General features: G+C 38.6%; 1 protein-coding gene across 3 annotated transcripts in view; it reads right to left on the bottom strand.

The window, feature by feature from the left end:
* The window catches only part of LOC140243655 (leucine-rich repeat flightless-interacting protein 2-like), a 56,458-nt gene that overhangs the window by 31,469 nt on the left and 8,552 nt on the right, over window positions 1-16,437 (bottom strand). For all 3 annotated transcript variants that reach the window (XM_072323317.1, XM_072323318.1, XM_072323319.1), the window contains exon 2: window positions 1,526-1,612. In XM_072323317.1, coding sequence (XP_072179418.1) covers window positions 1,526-1,612 — 87 coding nt within the window. The remainder of the gene's footprint in view (window positions 1-1,525; window positions 1,613-16,437) is intronic.

The raw sequence follows: 16,437 nt of genomic DNA, 5'->3' as shown, positions 1-16,437 counted from the left end.
AGTCAATGCCTATGACAGTAAATGCAACTCATTATGTCAATAACAAAAGTACTAGCACTAACAACAATAAGAGTAATGATAATTTTGGCAACGATGTGGGTAATAATATACCTGCTAATAATACTTATATTAGCTACATGTTTATAAAGGTAACACAATTGCATTACAGAATCTATCCCTATATCTTTTATGACCATATTTAAGGGATGGTACAGTATTGGTGGAGATGAGAATTGGGCTTTCAACTTTTTGCGAAATACCAAGAAAACACTTATGAAACAGTACAGAGCATACCATTTTAAGAGGAATTCAAAGTTTATTTGATGAAAATCGAATTTGGAATGACTGAAACATCCAAAAACAAAGTAAAACAAAGCGATTGTAATAAAAGATGGGTCCCACACTTTATTAGAATCGCACTGTTTTGTACATCTCAGCCATTTCAAAACCAATTTTTGTCAAATAAACGTTGAATTCCTCATGGAATTACATGTTCTTTCATATTTCATAAGAGGTTTCTCATTATCTCACAAAAAAATGTTAGAAACCTGAAATCAGGTCTTAACCAAAACTATACAATCCCTTTAATATTGTTACAATCAGATACAGCATAGACAAACAACGTGTCCCCATACACTTACACTGTATCATGATGTAGTACCTAATATGCGAATCTTCAAATATTTCAAAAATATCTCTGTTAAATGTACATTGTCTAAGGTTGGGTGCAACACACATGTAGTTCCAAAGTCCAGCAGCCCCAAAGATAAATGAAATGAAGCATGCTGAATTCGATGTAGCATACCCATTACAATGAGAAAACATGATACCATAGCATGAATAACTGCACTGAAAATTTCCTCACTCCTTTTGTAAGAACGGATACAGAAAGGAAAGACAGTCACCAAAATTTCACACATGAACAAACAACAAATATCTCTATACATGGGACTGAGTGATCATATTTCAATGCACTTTTCGCAACTTATGGGGATGTTCTTGAGGTTTTAATGTCATTTCTTTCTCTTTAAAGATTTTTCTTCAAGTACAGCTACAAACAACAGCCAATTACTACATCTACAAGTTACATCTACATATTACAAGTTGTCAGAATATGGTATTATCTGAAAATAATATCATGAGCAGCATGAAAATCTTAAACTGACCCAACCCCATGGCATGACTCATCTGTAACACACAACATAAGACAAAACAAAAGCAAAAACAACAACAAGAACTCTCCTTGTAAAGACATCCCCCCGAAAAAGGAAAAATAAATGATTGAAGGATGGATGGATGGAGGGATGGATGGATGGATGGATGGATGGATGGATGGATGGATGGATGGATGAATGAATGAATGAATGAATGAATGAATGAATGAATGAATAAATAAATAAATAAATAAACAAGCACACAAATGAATAAATAAATAAATAAATAGATAAATAAATTAATAAATGAATAATGAATAAAAAAATAGATAAAAAATGAAATAATAATTAAGACCATGGGGATTCCCCACCTCTTTCTGTTGTCTCTCCAGCTCCAGCATCCGGATCTTCCTGGCCTCCGCCCTGGCCATCCGCCGCTGGGCGAGCTTGGCTTCAGCCTGCAATGCCATAGAGCAAACAAAAAAGAAGAAGAGATCAATATCAATATACATGAACAGATATTATGAAAATATACAAAAAATTAGACCATTCTTAATTTTTCTTATTATCTTTTTTATGCTGTAGGCATATATACACTGTATGAGTAGATAAGTACATGCACTGTATATGTACTATACATAGAGAGACAGACAGACAGACAGATTAACAAAGAAAAAGATGGACAGAGAAAGAGATAGACACAGCTGGAGAGAACAATGATTTCGTAGTATTCAGGGGCGCAAACTGATCAAAAATATAACAGGTAAACTATATGAATCATATGAAATACATTCTCGATATTTAATAGCCAAGGTGGGTATGCACTTGTAACTTTAAACACCTACCACGTAGGTCCCTTACAACAGGGAGGTGGCCCACATCCCTGCTTACAATAAATCCCATTGTACATTCTCATGCTTGTAATCTCAAACACCTCATTTTTGAGCCGTCACAAATTGTGTGAGTCTGCCTTCTGTTGGTGGGATACACGGCAGAAACGAAAAATTCACTCGAATGTTGTTATAGACCCATGTTTGCTGACTGGATATCACAAACTCTTCTTGGACTACTGTCAGCAGTTGGAAGATGCTGCTAATACGGCGGATGGGCAGTAGCATACACTCCATCAGCCATCGCATGGGAGGGGAGTGGGGTAGTGACTAATTAGGCCCTGAAATTGAGGGTGGCTCACTGTGCAAATGGTGATACCACACCAAGAAGAAGACAGCCCCGGTGCTACGGTGCAATTAACTCACTGATAAGAGGCCAAAGCTTTTGAATTCTTAACGGTCATCGAAGCGCTGTGCGGAGGGAAGGACAAAAAATCTCGAAAGTTCACCTCCTCGTATCTCCCTTATTTTACCACCAAATCCCTTGAAACTTCACACATATATCAAATATGAATATATCATCCTTCATATGATTTTTGGGCGAAAACGCTGATGTATCTTTCGAGATATGTGTATTTTTCTGCTTGAGTCGACTGTGGGAAAGGGTTACGATTTTTTTCCGACACAAGTCTGCGCCTGCATGAATATGCATTTGATCAACATATTACTAGTCTGTATACACCAGACTCACTACCTGCGAAGTCTCGTGTTTGTGCAATTAGTAGTTAGGTAAAAATAAGAGCAAAAAGACAACCAACTTTAAGAGAAGATACTGGACATGCACAACTAGATCATCCTCCTGCGCATGCGTTTTCTACTGGTGAGTGCACGCTTAGCCAATCAGCGGTGTCAGGCTCGGCGCAATGCGACAGAGGTCGATTTTCGGTCAGCAGGGTGGTGAGTGGGCAAGAGAGGAACCCTGCTTTGTGCTTCAACTATTTCAAGCAGCACAAAAACCAATACATCGGACTGCGTATTCCTTACGCCATGGATTTTACGTGGGTCACAAGTGACAGTGATCTCGATTTTTTCCAGACATAGCTGTGCGCCAAATGATACAGAAAAGATATTTGGAGAGCAGCATGGATATACTACCATAAGTCATATACCGAAGTTTCATTTTTGTGCAATGAAGGAAAATGTGAGAAAATAACACTTGTTTTGAGACCAAATTTTCTGTTTTGGAAGCTAAGTTTCGACATTATTTTCACACGTTTATCCTCAATAAAACCCCAAATAACTAACATTACGAGTTAGAGAATAGTTTCTTCTTCAGTTTGCTGTATAGATTTAATCATTTGATGGCTTTGAGGTGAGATATTGCGATTGTCCTGCAACACTTCCCCAGCGGTTTTACGCACACAAGCTGTCTACTTTTTGCAACTGAGGCTTCGAGGTCATAAGCTTTTGGCGAGTTAATTGCACCCTAGCGCCGCGCCTGAAGAAGGAGAAGAAAAAATCAATTGGGCAATCTAGAGAAGACATCATCATGATCTATGTGTTTCCCCCCAGAGTGCAATTTAAAGGACAAGTCCACCTTCATATACATAAGGATTAAGAGAATGCAGCAATGTTAGTAGAACACATCAGTGAAAGTTTGAGGAAAATTGGACAATCTGTTCAAAAGTTATGAATATTTTAAGTATCTGTGCAGTCACTGCTGGAAGAGAAGACTACTACAGTGTATGATGTCACATGCATACAACTATGTAAGGAAAATAAAAAGAGAATTTCACAAAACTTTACTCTTTGAATAAAGTGCACATTTCTTTGACTTGCTACTGACGTATGTTAAGGGTAATATTATTCCCCCTGCCTTCTGAAAGAGAGAAGTCGAGTGTTCTTTTGTTATGCGAGAAAAATGGAAATATGTTGAATTTTCTTTATTCTTTCTTTATATCGTTGTACTCATGTGACATCACAAGCTATAGTAGTCTTTTCATCCAGCCGTGACTAAGCAGAAACTTCAAAAATTCATAACTTTTGAACAGATTGTCCGATTTTGCTCAAACTCTCACTGATGTGTTCTAAGATTGCTGCATTCACTCAACCCACATGTCTATGAAGGTGAACTTGTCCTTTAAATCCGCCTCCTTCTTGGGAGCTGATATGCGGTGGGCTGGTCAAACATTTCTGTCCACCTAGACTCTCTTTAGGATCAATCAGGGCTGGGGTGATTCTCGAGATCTATTTGGTTTGCTTCTAATGCTCCAGTATCATACATTGATTGGATGTGTTCCTATCTGTATGTCTGTGTGTTTGCATGTGTGTGTGTATGCAGGGACAAAGTTGATGTACACTGCACACTAAAATACACAAGTATGTATTCATTTCTCAGTATGTCACATGTTTTTCTTGGACAGTCATAATACACTCTGTTAGCATGTACAATGTATGTGGTGAGCAGTACAGTACAATTCATTCACATTGTACAAAATATTATTGTATGTATGGGCGTATTATGCAGGGCTCCATACTATTTTCTTTTCTTTTTTTCTGGTCGCCTGTTCAGGGTTTATACATTACAATGACTTTTCCAGCCTGGCCAGCCAGATTTGTGTTTATCTGACCTGTCCATTCCAGTAATGGCCACTCAGAGTGATTTTCCCTTTGGGCACAGCTTTCTGAGTAATGCAAACTACGAATATGGAAGAGGGGAAAAATAACTATAAGCATGGAGATAAGACTACAGCACCTTCTTGAACCGGAGCTGAATATATTGGGCATACTCAAATGCTCTTTATCTAGAAAGGGCACTCGTGAGCAGTACCACTATGTAATATCGACTGAATGGTCCTGCAGTGGCAAATTTCACGCACTGAAGCAGACACAAGCGATAAACATTTGGAGAGTAGAATGGTACAGCTCAAGAGGATGTAGTGGTTGCTACAGCTTCTGATCAAATGCATTTGAGCTGTTTGTTTTGCTGGGGTTTTTTTGTTTTTTTTGTTTTGTTTTGTTTTGTTTGTTTGTTTTTTTTTTTTTGGGGGGGGGGGTTTGTGTGTGTACACTGTATGTGTGTATGTGATCCTTGCACTCTAAGCACAGATGTACAACCTACAGTTACACATGAAACTATGTACTACCTTGGGCATAATCAAAGATATACCTTCATTCATTATTTTTGTAAAGAATTTACACAGGTCCTACAGTACATTACATTCCATCCCATGTAGTGATTGATAAGAAAAAGGCATCTTGCTGAACATTCCAAGTGTTTTACAAAATTGTAAATGCCTGCAAAATACATGTTAGACCTATCCCTCCCCCTCCCCTTTTCCATTAAAATGATGTGAATTTGGAAAATTTGGCAAGGTAAAAAAACAGTACACTGTGCATGTCAACACATTTAGGCTACCTACATACAGTACCTACCAGGTACAAGTTGTACATACAATGTGTGTACAGTAGTCTGCAAGATGCAGCCCATTATCACAGTCCCCCTCTACCAGGGGGGCGTTTCATCAACGAGTTCGTCGGAGATTTCACCGACAAATTTGCTATCAGCCAATCAGACCAAGGATTTCATTAGCTTTTAACAGTTGTCAGTGTAAATCCTTGCGTCTGATTGGCTGATAGCAAATTTGTCGGTGAAAACCTCCGACGAACTCGTTGATGAAACGCCCCCCAGGTTTATAACTGCACTTCTGATACCGAAATGCCTCTCACGAGGGCATTTGTAAACACTGGATGTATCAGCTGTCACATCTGCACATGTATGACATACTTACACAAAAATGTACTCAGTTACTGTGTAATGCATACATACACAAACATACAGCACTATGAAAGACACAGAGTACAGTATGTACACAGATACATCGTATACAGAGGTCTCACATGGCAAATAGTGTACACGCTGGGTGCCTTGGATAGCAGAATGAATGTCGTCATAGGCTATATAATGACCTGGAGAGGGTCACGGCGCTGAACAGGAGCAATGGGGAATGCGCATCTCGTTTCCACCAAGTGACCGGTCACTCTACATGACTTGAGGCTGACTCAGAGTCAGGCGAAGAGGTTAGGGAACGTACGATAGTACCAGGTACATGTACAATACAGGACAGATGGAGAAGGACAGGATCGAAGATCGGTGGGTAAAGGGGTACAAGATACAGGGGGAAGGAATGAAGTTTATATACTTTAAACAAAGTTGGCAATCAAATAAAGTTGATGATGATGAAGATGATGATGACGATGATGAAAATGATGATGATGATGATGACAATGACGATGACGATGAAGATAATGATGATGATGATGATGAAGATGAAAATGATGATCAATGATGATGATGAAGATGATGACGATGATGATGATGGTGGTGGTGGTGATGATGATGATGATGAAGATGACAATGATGATGATGATGATGAAGTGGACGAGGAGGAAGAAAGGGAGGAGGATGGAAATGATTGTCGGTGTCAACTTAAGGTCAATACTGCAAAAAAAACAGAAATGTTTGTGTGCATGAAACATTAGCGGATTTCGGGAGGAGCCACAATTGGAAAAAGTAAAATATACGCAAAAACTTTTATTTACATAATCCAGTATGCCTACATGTGCATGTAGTACATTGTATACTCATGATTTTTTCATGGGCGGCAATTCATATAAGTTTCATGCCGCAAATGTTTATGGTTTTACAGCACACTTTGTCGGTACCTCATGCTAAAATATACAATACAGTGACAAAAAGTGTGCTATGCATGCTTTTATCATTACAAGAGATAAAGAGGTCGAAAAGGGCACAAACCACGAGAAATGAGGAAAGTAACCCTGACTAAATGTAGGTTTCGAGGGCAAAGAAACAATGGCAGGATAAAAACAAACCTAAGCAGATTACAGGGTACCAGAACTAGCAAGAGACAGACAAAACGAGAAATCAAAATGACAATTCAAACTGAGATAGATAGGCCTATAACTGCAGATCTAGACAGAGAGAGAGAGGGGGTGGCTAGCAGACACAAGGATTAAAGAAAGACTGAAAAAATTCTGAAGATTGCTGAAGTCAGATATTTGAGAAAAAAAAAAATCATATAAATTGTCTTCATGTGTCAGGATTACATGTACATTGCTGGCATGTTTCTGAGCTCCAGATAACCTCATAATATCTTACTACAATTGTACATTGTATTCTATACAATGTACAAACGGTGTGCAACTGAGAGCATGGGAGGAAATACATGTGGCTGAGAAAGGAGCAAAAGTAATGACAAAATCAAAGCCAAAGCATGATATTACCGGTAAAAGAAAAATAGGAATCTCCTACAACTTTATACAGAGCAAGAATAAAAGAAGACAGTAAGTTTAGCATGAGAGGGGAGAGAGAGAGTTTAGAAGAGGAAGATGGGGAGAGTGGGAGAAATCGAGGGACACAACGCTGTAACCATACAGAGAAAGAAGGCCGAAGGTAAATGATGCGCAAGGGGGGAGGCAGATACAAAACATATGTCCATATGTCCAGCATGTGCGCAAGGATGACTGACACCAGATATATTTGGGTATCCAGGGGAAGACAGGATGGTGTGCAAAACCGCCACCACTCACTGCCAGGGAAGTCTGTGACGACATGATGGGATTGCCCTTGTGTAATCGCCACGACAGATGTCTGGGGGGGGGGGGGGGGACAGGAGAGGGGGGTAGCGACCAGACACGAGTGCGCGGCCCTCATCACTGGCCTTTCTGTTCGGCACTGAAAACATTACCTGGAGCAACGCAATGCTCACATTGTCGGGGAGTCATCGTCAGATGAACATTATCGGTCTCCGCCGAGGCTGGGAAAGAGAAACAGCCTCGGCTCTGGTGAGCAATACATAAAGTGTGTGTGCTGCATCCATCGACCAAACCATGCTGAATGCAGCATCTTATACAAAGTACACTACAAAGTTATATACATTATCGAGAATGCATCCGCTTGTATTATTAAGAATGAAGTAAACAAATGTTCCCTTGATGGCTGACACAAAATATTTAAAACATAAACAAGGGACAATGTACATTACTATACATTGTACACGTATGTATCAGTCTACCTTATGCTGGTTTTATGTGAAGTCCATTGTACATACATGTACAGTGTACATACAGTGCACATCAGTATGCACACATGTACACAAATGGACAACAAAATGTGTACCACTGTACATTATCACATAATTTGCACTAACTGTTCATCACACTTTGCTGTATACAATGCATTTTACACCACTACTGAAGTGTAAGCTGTTATTTTCACAGATTTTACAGATCAATATTGTGAATGAGGAGGTCACAGACATTTTCATGAGAATCTCTGAGATGCTGTTTTGGCAAACTGATGCTGAGCCTGTTTGAGTGTTGTTAAATTCAGTGATTCACTAAACTTCACAAAAATAATAGCATGTAGGGTAACTGTTTGTCACACTTTGTTGTAGATGCAATGCACTTTACACACACTGTTTACTTCATGCACGATCATTCGTCCATGAAATTTGAATCCTTGAACAGCGATGAGAAGGGTCTGCAGCCCCTCTCAAATATTCGTCATCAAGATCTGTACTTTGTCAGGCTTTTATTCCTGGACAGTCTTGACCATCTAAAGAAAAGCAATAAACATACCTGGGGAAGGCCAGGCCATCCCAACACATAATTTGTAAAAATTAACATGGCAGCTGCTGGAACTGAACTCTGAACCTAAAATACATTGTATCTGATTCAGTTCACAGTGGAATAACATGTCATGTATCAATTTTAATGCAAGACAGGCAGCCTACAATACTGTAGTATGAATTTCCATACAGTTTTATGAAGATGCTTTTGTGAACTGCTGTGCATCCATGATGCAGTTTATCAGGAAAAGAAGGGGGGGGGGGGGGGAGGAGGAGGAGGGAGGCGGGTTGCAAATCCCCCTGGTTGATTTGAGGCATCCTTGTGACAGCAATTCTGAACCCATATCCAGCCTTTCATCATACCATCTACACGGCTCTCGCATCCTGACCCTTTGGCAGACATCACTGGTGACCACTCAAAATCAAACGCATTTGAAGGCAGGGCAATAAAAGTGGACAAACTCAGAGCGCAGACCAGGAGAAGGGACACTGCTATCAAAAGCAAATTATCTCTCGAAGGGAGGGGGGGGGGGGGAGGGGCATGGGGAGCAGTTTGACGTGTTCACATTCTTTGGTAGCCATGCAGCAACTGGGAGGCCATACACTCAGGTGATACCATAATCAATTTGTTTCAGGTGAACACAGCATTTCCCAACCACTAGTCGACACGCTTTACCTCCCTAGCATGCATCTGGATCAAAAAGCTGAAATCAATCTTTGTTGGCTCTGCATTTTATGCAAAAATTGTTTTAATAAGTTTTTCACCATTTTGGGGGTTTTCTGCCGATTACTCAAAAGACTACATGTACAAACAAATAATACATCGGGTTATATGGCTATTTGTATGTATGTACAGAAGCCCAGTATCCCTAATTTGAATTGTACCATCAAAATGCGTAGGGACTTACACTATAGTACATGTATGTACCGATATTTCCTTCTTGACAAACAATCGTTTCACCTCTATTACCAAGTACATATGTGGGAAATTTTGTAGTTTCAAAAGGATTTAAATACATTATTTACAAACAAACAAGTGATGGGGTGGTCAATTTGAGTTCATATTGAAATAATTTCAAGTAACATTGTGTTTTGACCAGGATTGGTATACAATACAAACAAAATGTCAAATTAGCTATGGTGCAAGTACAGTAATGCAGATATCCACTCTGGTCAACAATTCCTTGCACATTTGTGGTTGAGTACAATGTAGTACACTGTACATACAACTGTAGGTTTCACCTACATGTAGCACAGTACACAAGTATAAAAGACTTGATGCTGTGAACCAACTGATGACTATACAGTGTGTATTTTTATTACTTACCACCGGAATGAATAATTGAGTATTTTATGTCTGCAAAACATCAGCACTCAGGAATCGGGGGCACAATGAAAAATCCATGATACACAATAAAAATTTGAAAAACAATAGATAAAGTTTCCTCCATCCACATACTGTACGTACAAAGTATGTACTGTTATAAGCCATATTATACTTTTAATAGAAAGACTAATTTGTTGCCACTCTGGACAACCCAATAATTTTCCAAGTGGTTAAATTTTGTGATCATGGAGTACAGAAATGAATGGAGAAATGTATGTGTGCATGTCACATTCCTATCCAGTTCAGAGTTAATATAATAGCACTTTGTTAGATTTGTTGGATAGCACCGAACTCACAAATTTCACAAAAATGAAAACCTCGCCAATGTACAACTGACTGTATATAATGGCATACATGTATGTACAGTAGAGTTGTGGATACCTTGTCACGACCGAAGCTGAACTTCACTCCCGAAGGAAAACATGCGCAACTATAGACTTGATTGACTGGTTCTTTCAATCTATGTCGTGATGTGTGGGCCTCGTCTGGCAGAGTTTATCATGGAGGTATCAAATGGCCATGTATTGCACCAGCTGTAAAACCCCAACCCCAAAGATCTTCAACATCAAAGAAAGATTTATTCACAATTTATTATACTGTTATGCACTAGTGTGCAAATAATCACACAGAATTTTGGAATGTTACTGGCCTGCAGAGATTAAGTCTTTTTTTTTTATTTTAAGTGACTCTACTGAGGATTCCAGAGCTAGAAATCATGACTGTAACAACTTCAATAGTACAATGTTAGAATGACTATCGCTACAAAATCTGATGGCATGATATGTTTTCACTTTTTTATTATCAAGACTAGCCAAGAATGATTAAGAATGGAGATAATTTTTTGCTACGATGATGGCACGTCTTATTGCTCATTCCTCTTCCATACCCAAATAATAACTATCCCCCCAAAACAAAACATATGAAATAGATATAATATCTCCACATGGTGTGTACATAATATTGTATACTACTTAACTGCTGGCAAAGTCCAAACTTGCATGATTTCAGTACAGTACATTTATGAGCCGAAGTATGTCTATAAAGATAAACACAAAATATCTGATGTATGTGTCACATTTTTTTTTTCAAGAGCCAAGAATGTTATCATTATCAGTTTTTCCAAATGATCTACTTACAACCTACAGTGTAATTTTTAGCGACACTACCTCAATGCAGCAGCCAAGGGAAGCTGAAGTGATAACATTATCACAGGAACACATTTGATCAGTGAATAGTTATAGTAGAATTGCCTGTATATCAGAGGGTTGTTATACATTGTACAATGATAGTTTGACATTTTAAATGTCATTTATCTCATCTCAAACATGGCAGCCTATGGGGAACTCTGCACAGTCGTCTTGCTCATATGACAATGACACAATCTGCTGGGAATCATTTTAATAATACATACGATGTATACAATACAGTATACTGTATGTGCACATTGTCTACAAGTATGTGTTGTGTGTACTGTATACTTCAAGTTTTTTTATTTTTACAGCAATGTTGCTTTTTGAAGTTTTCCATAGAGGAAGCACTATCCTCATTTATTAAAGGATAATTTGTGACACTACAATGTACAATGTACAATGTAGACCCTGCATCCTTGATCATTCTTAAGCTATTCAACGATGAATCAGAATGTCTAATTATTAGGTACAGACATAATCCATAAATGACCACGGATTACCTTCATGATTCTGCATGAATTCTTTATACTTTTAAATACTTGATATAAATTTCTGTACAAATCTTATGTATCAACTATCTCAAAAAATTCTTTTGTTTTTTAGTGAAAGTTAATACAGTATGTACATGTCACTATTTCAGGATCTACAATGAGTGTTATAGAGTTTATTTCTGTATGGGATCACTCCACCATGACTTCAGTATGATGTCACTTTCTAAAATCACATTTATATTGTCTATAATCTAATGCAATAAGTGTCATTTTGCAATGAAATTTGGTATTTCATGAGATAATCTATACTACAGGCATGTACAATGTACTTTGTACACACACCACACACACACACACACACACACACACAAAAGGCCCTGATGTGCACTTACAGTGTAGAATTGTTGAGCCTATGATTGTAACACAGGTGTAAATGCAGACAACGACATCATTACGTAACTAGAAATGTCGCTACAGCGACTGGTTATACCCCCGCCAAACAACATTTCATAAGCTTTGGTCAAAAAACTGAGGAAGTAGTTAAATCCGCAAGATCTTTCCTTGATCTTCTGCCATTAATATGCCATTACCATGGCAACGTACTTTCGGGTACTGTCGAAAAATGTGTCTTGCACATCTACAACCAAAGGCACACATCTGTACCAAGTTTCATGGAAATTGGGCAAAAACTGAGGAAGTAGTTAAATCCGCAAGATCTTTCCTTGATCTTCTGCCATTAATATGCCATTACCATGGCAACGTACTTTCGGGTACTGTCGAAAAATGTGTCTTGCACATCTACAACCAAAGGCACACATCTGTACCAAGTTTCATGGAAATTGGGCAAAAACTGAGGAAGTAGTTTGCAACACAAAATTTTCCATCATTTTGGCTCATAATATGTGAGCTGTTACTATGGCAACATACTTTTTGTCACTGTCAAGAAATGTGCCATGCTGACCTATATCCTAAGACAAACATTCAATATGAATTCCATGAGAATTGGAAGAACACTGATGAAGCAGTTTTGCCATGAAGCATTTTGCCCTATATTTTACCAATAACATGCCGTTACCATGGCAACGCACTTTTTGCCACTGCGGAAATATGTGTCTTGCACATTAACATATTCAGATGAACATCTGTACCTAATTTCATAAAAATTGATCAAAAACTGTGGGAGGAGTTCGCGACGCAAGATTTGTACCCATATTTGCCCATAATATGCCGTTACTATGGCAACGTACTTTTGGGTACCGTCAAAAAATACGTCTTGCACATCTACAACCCAAGGCACACATCTGTGCCAAGTTTTATGGGAATCGGTTGAAAACTGAGGAAGTAGTTCGCGACGCAAGATTTGCAACGGACCAACCACCCGACCGACCGCCCGACCGCCCGACCGCCCGACCGTCCGCTGATTCCTATATACCCCCTTCAAACTTCGTTTGGCGGGGGTATAAAAATGGCCCTGGGGCCACCTGAAAGTGGATAGGTACAGTACATGTACAGATTGTACATCAGGTACGCTTGTATTAAACATACTGTCGATGGAAATTATGCAGTGTACAACAGGTACATGTACATTTACTACCTTAACTGATCACACAGTTTTCTATTTAGCTGGTTGAGGGTTGGCAAATATCAGTGGGTCAAGCAAGTCTGCTTTTTTTTGTTGCAAGCCATGTAAAGATATGGCTGGGCCGTCAACATTGACACATCAAAATCAGGTATCAAGGTACAGTGTGCACATGTACCAAGAAGCATACTGGATCAATAGATACATTTAATACTAGCATACCTCAGCAGGTGATATTTACAGTATGCCCAAACCAGGGATGCTTTCATATTGCTGTCATGATGAAAGAAAAAAAAAAGTCATTTTTCTGGGAACTTCCGGCACAATTATATACATGGTCTAACAAACTGGATGGGGGAGGGGAAACTCATCGGAAATTTTACATTGCATATATTCGGGTACACTTTGCACGTACAATGTACACATGTCTGTACATCGTAATCTTTCAGTACGTACATGTTGTGTACAGTATGTAGGCCCTACTGTAAGGCAAGGGTTTTCGCAGCATGAAATTTTCGTGAATTGGAGCAAATGACCCTTTTCAAGGCATGACATTTTTGTGAATTGCCTCTGGCCTTCAATGCATGTACATTGTAATTAGTGTCACCACAGACAGAGAACTTTTGGGTGTATTTTAAATTCGAAAATCTTGGCTCTTGCGAACCTTTAATATAAAATGCATGTGAACATTCCTCACTTTACATTGTATCTTCCTGCAAGTAATTTTTTTGCACTCGGCCAGGTAAGATAAATAGTATTTCACCTTACATTGAAACAAATGTACATATAAACTTCTCTGTGACATTGTACATTGTACACGTATTTGTACACACTGTAAAATATATGTCACATCGCCAACGTACAATCTGTACGATGTATAATGTACACTTTTGGTCAGTCCTTGTGGTTCAGGTTTATATTCCACACAGTAATAGTACTACACTACTGTACAGTAGATTATGCGAGGCAGCTTAACATATTATAGAATGAAAAAAAAAAAAAAAAAAGAAGCTGAATAGACCATTAAACTCTAGTTATCACGCCCAAACCTCTGTGATCTTATCTCCCGGTATTTCAAATAGCAGTGGGTCTGTTCCTCAAACTGCACCATGCACAAATCCAGTTGCACTGTATGTGTATAGCATTCACAAGGTCGCCAGCATTTATAGCTTTAAAATGCATAATGTGTGTACTGTATGCTTACATCACCATGCAGATTTTGCAAGCACATTCCCCACCCCCAACTACATGTACAATTGTACTGTGTCTTGAGACAAAACTGCATACGCTGATATGCATAAGTGGGACTTCACAACAACAGTCAACAACAGTCCACTGACATTAGCTGCATGATATTGAACTACAGTGTACTTCAGGTACAACTGTACATACAATGTACATTGTGCTGTATTTAAAACATGTACAAAAGTACACTGTACATGCTTGCATTGTATTTTGTATCCTGGATTGTATGTGCTCATCTCTTCCCAACAGCACAGGCAACAAACTCTTTTGTCTCTTTTCCAAGATGGTGCATTATATCTCATGTAGTGATTTCAAGTATTATTTTAAAGTGTACTGTATATTGTAGGCCTACATATGCATACTTGCCAACATTCTGAAATCCTGAAGAGGTAGATTTTGCTGTGAAATTCCTGTACGTGGCAGATTTTGCTCTCTTCTGCAGTGTTTGGGAGGGTTTCCATTCGTAGCATTCACTCTTGCAGAACGTGAGCTACCAAAACATTACTATTATGCGTGGTTCTAGCTACACGTACACGTGTACAGTAAGTCTTGCACGCACGTAGATATGATAGAGACTAGTGCGCCACTGCAGTGTGCATACATTTGTGCATATTAGAAGGCTGAATACGGCGTTTGTGAGGAACGAGTTCCTTGAAATTATTATTAGTATTCTAATTACTAGCTTATTTAAGGGAATCAACGCACAATGAAGGGAAAATATGACTTCCATTTCATTTTTATGGTAGGTTTGCTACAAAATCGGTAGATCAGAAGAGAAAATCGGTAGCCGGTCAAAACCTCTAAAAAGCGGTAGTCTACCGCCCAAAGCGGTAGAGTTGGCAAGTACTGTATGCATATGTTCAAATCACATTATTTGTAACATCTACAATGTATGTGTACATTATATCTTACATCATATGTTACAGTTGGTAGGCCTACATTATTACAGAAGCAGATCGAGCTTACGATACCATGACAGTTTGTGTCTGTGTGGACTTGACAGCAAAACCCTCAGCCACCGACTCCTTGCAATGGGTTTAATTTCACCATTTAAAGAACATACTGCCCTGCAAATGTACAGTGTACATGTAGATTATCCCATTTTTTTATGAATTCATAGTCAATACTGTACAATGTATTATGTGCAATGTGGTGCAGGTGTAGGCCTTTAAATACTCCTTCAAGGTATGGGTTTGTATGTACCAGTATTCAAACTAATAAAGACAGAATAAACTGACCAGAAAGAATATAAATTATTAGTGGAAAGATGAGCAAAGAAAATGGGATTCCATCGGGAGTTGAACCCAAGACCTCCGGATTGCTAGACCAGTGCTCTACCGACTGAGCTATAGAAAGCCCTAGTGCAGTACCGGTATTCGTCCTAGAAACCCAGCTATAGAAAGCCCTAGTGCAGTGTTCGTCCCAGAAACCCTTAATTCTCAATGCTCGGGTGGTCAGAACTAATTACAGTTTATGCAACACAACAACACAAACAAAAATACTTCGATATTTACATAAATATGTGTATGTGTGTAACAAAGATCCGATGTCTGAAGTGAAATTCCTCCACTGCATTTAACACCTGAAGATCCTGAGCAATAAGCCACTTTGTAATTAGCTCAAGGTGCACGTTAGTCCATAATTATTTATGACCTTTTATTTTTCTCAAATACCCTCAATCAACCCTTGGAAATTGTAATGTTACTAACCCTAACATTAACAATGCTTTTGGGGGTCTAGCTGAAAAATTATTGGTCAAAATGCTAAAAATGTTTGAAGGAACATTTGTCATGATGCAATAATTGAGATTAATGCAACATTTTCTTTGTATTTATAGTAACTTACAGTTTTGCACACTTTTAGTCACAAGACATTTTTTTCATTTTTTTTTTTTACTTGTACTACCCAACC

Source organism: Diadema setosum, chromosome 20, assembly GCF_964275005.1.
Source record: "Diadema setosum chromosome 20, eeDiaSeto1, whole genome shotgun sequence".
Taxonomy (NCBI): Eukaryota; Metazoa; Echinodermata; class Echinoidea; order Diadematoida; family Diadematidae; genus Diadema; species Diadema setosum.
Note: the sequence above shows the minus strand (reverse complement) of the source record. Positions and strands in the feature narration are given on the sequence as shown.